We start from the raw sequence: 4,034 nt of genomic DNA on the forward strand, positions 1-4,034 counted from the left end.
GCTGCTGCTGCTGCCAGTTTATTCTGTCCGCAGCAGGATCTCACACTCACTCAGATCTTTCACAAACTTACCTAGACTATAGCAAGCACCAGAACTGCAGAAGGATTACCATCCTGTCCACACACCTATGCCTAAGCACCAACAGCCACTGCAATGTCCAGTGGTGACAGACGCACATTTAATGTGACAGTCAAGCCCTGAGAACGTTTCTCCTCCTCACTGCACAACTCTCCAAACACAAATGCTGCTCCAGAAACCTCTGGACCATTGTGCCTTGCCCAGCTTCAGCCGTCACTCACGTCTCTGACTGCCTCTTGGCCTGTGTTCCAGGGACTCCCCTCACGATGCAGAGCAGCCTGGCCCCAGTGGGATGCAGACAGGACCTGACCTAAACTGGATGGAGTCTGGTCAGGCTTTGACCTTCATTGGCCACCAGGTAGGGGTGGGTGACTTGCTAACAAGCGCAACTGAAATTTTTAACTGCGAGTTACACATAGCTTGTGTAGGGGCTGCAATCCCTGTCGCTGACCGAGGCAGCTTTGCAGATAAAGGTGACCAGCTATCTAGGAGTTCCAGTCACTCAGCATTAACTTGCGTTTCATTAAACAGACATTCTTTAACACACCCTGAAAAAAACATGCTCCTTAAAGACAGCAGGGAGGAGCCTCCCTCTGCGTCTTTTTGTAACAGGACTTGGTTCTGGAGGGGAACTCACACAATACTGTTCTGCTGAGCGCTGCTCTTCAAAGCATCTGTTTCTCAGCGTGTTTTACATTTCTGTTGACAGGAACCGGGAGGGAAAGGAAATGTTCACACAGGTAATCCCGCCTGCTCCGTGCCTCCGTACATTGCTGCCCGGCTGAGGAGTGTTGTCTGGTTGGTGTGACCGGCAGCAGTCCCGCAGCAGCCGCTCGCTCTCAGCCAGTACTTGGTGTGCTCGAGGGGAAGGGAACGCTTGGGCGTCGCGACGCTCTGCTGGCGCTGTGCGGAGCGCCTGTTCTGGGCTGTGGTCTGCCACCGCCAAGGAGAGCCAGCGGCGGTCCCTTAAGAAGCTTTTAGGTTCACTTTGTCTTTGCCGCTGGCTTGGCAGGGCAAGCAGCAGGGACGGGACAGTGGGGAGGCTTTTCCCTGTCTTGAGCTCAGGAAAATTGCAGTGGCTAAAGAATGTTTTCCCTGTGACTCTAGGAGCAAAACCTCCATGGCTAACAGAGGAAGAGGATGGAAGCAAACCAGAAATTGGACCTTCGTACGAGGAATTTCTCAGGCAAAGTAAGCGGGTTGTACACATTTCAGTTAACCTGGCAATCGCTTTACCATGCTAAAGAATCAAAAGAAATTTGACTGAATAACTTCTGCCAAGCAAACTATTCTTTTAGAAGAGAAGCAGAAGCTGAGGAAGCTCCCGGCAGAGCGTGTGGGTGCCAACTTTGACCATACCTCTCAGACGGGCGACAGCTGGCTCCCTTCCTTCGGGCGGGTCTGGAACCATGGCAGGAGGTGGCAGTCCAGGTGAGCTCAGGGTGGTCCAGAGCAGTGCCGAGGGGAGGGTTTGCGGCTTCCTTCTGCACCAGCTGCTGACAGAGCAGGCTTTGTGGGGGCAGCAAGTGCAAGGAGATGTCGTGCCACACGGGAGTCAGGCCGTGCAGAGCACCGCAGCACCTGTGTGGGCAGCGAGCCAAACACGGCTCCAGCTGTAGAGCCTGCGCAGAGGCGTCTGCCTCTCTGTCCTGTCCCCTGCTGCCTTTTAATGCACTAGAAACCTGTGTCAGATAGCTGGTGAGGCTGCTATAGCTCACTGAAGCAACAGAAAAATCACCGAGCGAGCTTTGAGAAACACTCCACGTAGCACTGCCTTACTCATTAGGTGAGGCAGTGTCAGTTACCTCGTTCTAAAGGCTCCTGCATTCTGACATTTGCACTTGTTCTCTTTCAGGCATCAATTTAGGACTGAATCAGGTGAAAAGAAGAAGAAAAGGTGATCAGAAGCACAGAAGAAAGCAAGCTGACCGTTGTGGAAAGGTGGACTGCAGGTAGCTGCAGCTGCCAGTGCTGCTGCCAAGTTCAGGGCTGCAGTTCAACACGTACACGGAGGCGTGTCAGTCCCCTGCAACAACACGCTGTCGCTCTGCACGTCACGCTCTCAAGCGTCAGGCTACACAAAGGCAGATCCTGGCAGCAAGAAACAGCTCCTGCCTGTGCTGCCCCTGTCCTATGGTGATGTGTAGCATGACACTCCATCAAAGAAATGCGTTTTGAGAAATAAACTTTTTTTTTTTTTTCTAAATTACCTATGTTAGTAGAGCAACTGAAACTCATTTCAGATGCAGGGCCTGCTGTAGGGGCAACTGATGCCCTGTGCCTCATCTTTTCCTCCTAATTTATATTACTTTTGCTCTGCCTCACCTGATGGACAACTAATGAGTCCTCAGAGACCTCTGATATGTACAGTTATTTTAATTTAAGTAAGATACTTGCAGCTGTATGTAAAGCTGCTTACCTACACATCCCTGCTAGATGCTGATCTCATAGCTGCTGTTGCCTTGCATGTGGGGACCTGGGGAGGGAGTTTGAATAATGAAAAAAAAAGGTCTCAATTTTCCTCCTACTGAGACTGGATGTGGTTTAACATCACTGGTTGCTGTAGGAGTGCAAAAGTTCCTTCTGTTTTTGCAATAAAAATCCTGTTTGCGGTACACTCATAACAGTATAAATGCAAGAACTGGCTGGCGGAGAGCTGGGACCAGAATCCAGTATCCTTAACGTGTTGAAATGAAACGTACACATTGTTGGAAAAGCAAGAAAAATTAGTTCAATAGTTTTATTGTGTGCCTCTATGTGTGACGCATTGCTGACGAGGTCGCCGGAGGAGCTGCAAGGCAAGAAGTGCCCGGTGAGACACCCAGACGGACGCACGCGCAGCAGCGGGGATGGGTCCCACGTTCCCCCACGGGCGGGCACTGAACGGGCAGCACGGGCAGGGTCACAAACGCCGCTTGTGCCAGAGAGACTGCGCCACCGTGAACCCAGAACCAGCGTTTCCGGCCTGGCACGGACCGAGAAAGGGCCCACCCGAAGCTCTGTGGAGCTGCCCGCCCTGTGGCACACAGGGATTTCTTCATTAGTCCCCATCATCAGCCTCAACCAGGCTCGACCCGACCCTGCTGCCACCTCACCTACCTATGCATCCTCCCCCGCAGCGGGCGCGTCTCCGCCCTTCGTGTTTCTCGTGTAGATCACTTGGGCTCGGTGCTTGGACACCAGCTTGATCAAACCTACGACGAAAGGAGATGAGGAGAGCGCGGGCAGATGCTGGGGGCTGCAGTGGCAAACTGGGCAATGCGACAGAGCACTGGGTCGCCCAGCACTGCCCCTGTCCAGCCTGGCAGCAGTTACGTGACCATCAGTCCTGACAACGCTTGCTGAGCAAGAAGAAAACCTCCCATTCAAGCAGCTTTCTGTTTTTTCCACCATTTTGAGCACTTACCTTTGCTGAGCAGCTCCTGGAGGGCAGCCCTAGCCAGGGAGCCTCGAATCTTCAGTCTCTCAGAAACAACTGCAGGTGTGATGAGCTTGTAGTTGGGAACTTCTTTGCACAGTTTGTCATAGGTAGCTTTGTCAAAGAGGACGAGGTTGTTCAATTTGTCTCTCACTTTCCCCTTAGACCACTTCTACTTGGGAACAGAAAAAAAAAAAAAAAACAAACCCAACCCTCAGCCATTTTCTAACAAAATACCGAGCTTTAAGACACCTGAACAACACTGACATTCTGTGCCTCCATATCTCACCCCAGACTGGACGACCGGTGAGATGTGCAGAACTGTCTTTGTAAGCATGCTGCAAGTAATATCTATGGTAGCTCTGAATAAAAAGACCAATGCCTCTGATACTCAGGTTTAGCCTTGCTATGCCAGATGAAGAAAGAGCTTCATGCGATCACACCCATCCCGCCACCATCGAGAGCACCCCCAACTCCATCCTTCAGGTGCGGCCACAGCGCACTCCTGGAAGGCCGGGGAGCCCCAGAAGCCTCCCCC

General features: G+C 52.1%; 1 protein-coding gene across 1 annotated transcript; it reads right to left on the bottom strand.

The window, feature by feature from the left end:
* Positions 1-2,802: 2,802 nt before the first annotated feature.
* On the bottom strand, positions 2,803-3,668 carry RPS25 (ribosomal protein S25; the record flags this gene model as incomplete). Its single annotated transcript, XM_008944039.1, has 3 exons — positions 2,803-2,869; positions 3,174-3,272; positions 3,485-3,668. Coding segments are annotated over 2 exons (279 nt in total), but the record flags the coding sequence as incomplete, so codon positions are not given.
* Between the last annotated feature and the right edge of the window lie 366 nt (positions 3,669-4,034).

Source organism: Merops nubicus, unplaced genomic scaffold (genome assembly GCF_000691845.1).
Source record: "Merops nubicus isolate BGI_N331 unplaced genomic scaffold, ASM69184v1 scaffold47160, whole genome shotgun sequence".
NCBI lineage: Eukaryota > Metazoa > Chordata > Aves > Coraciiformes > Meropidae > Merops > Merops nubicus.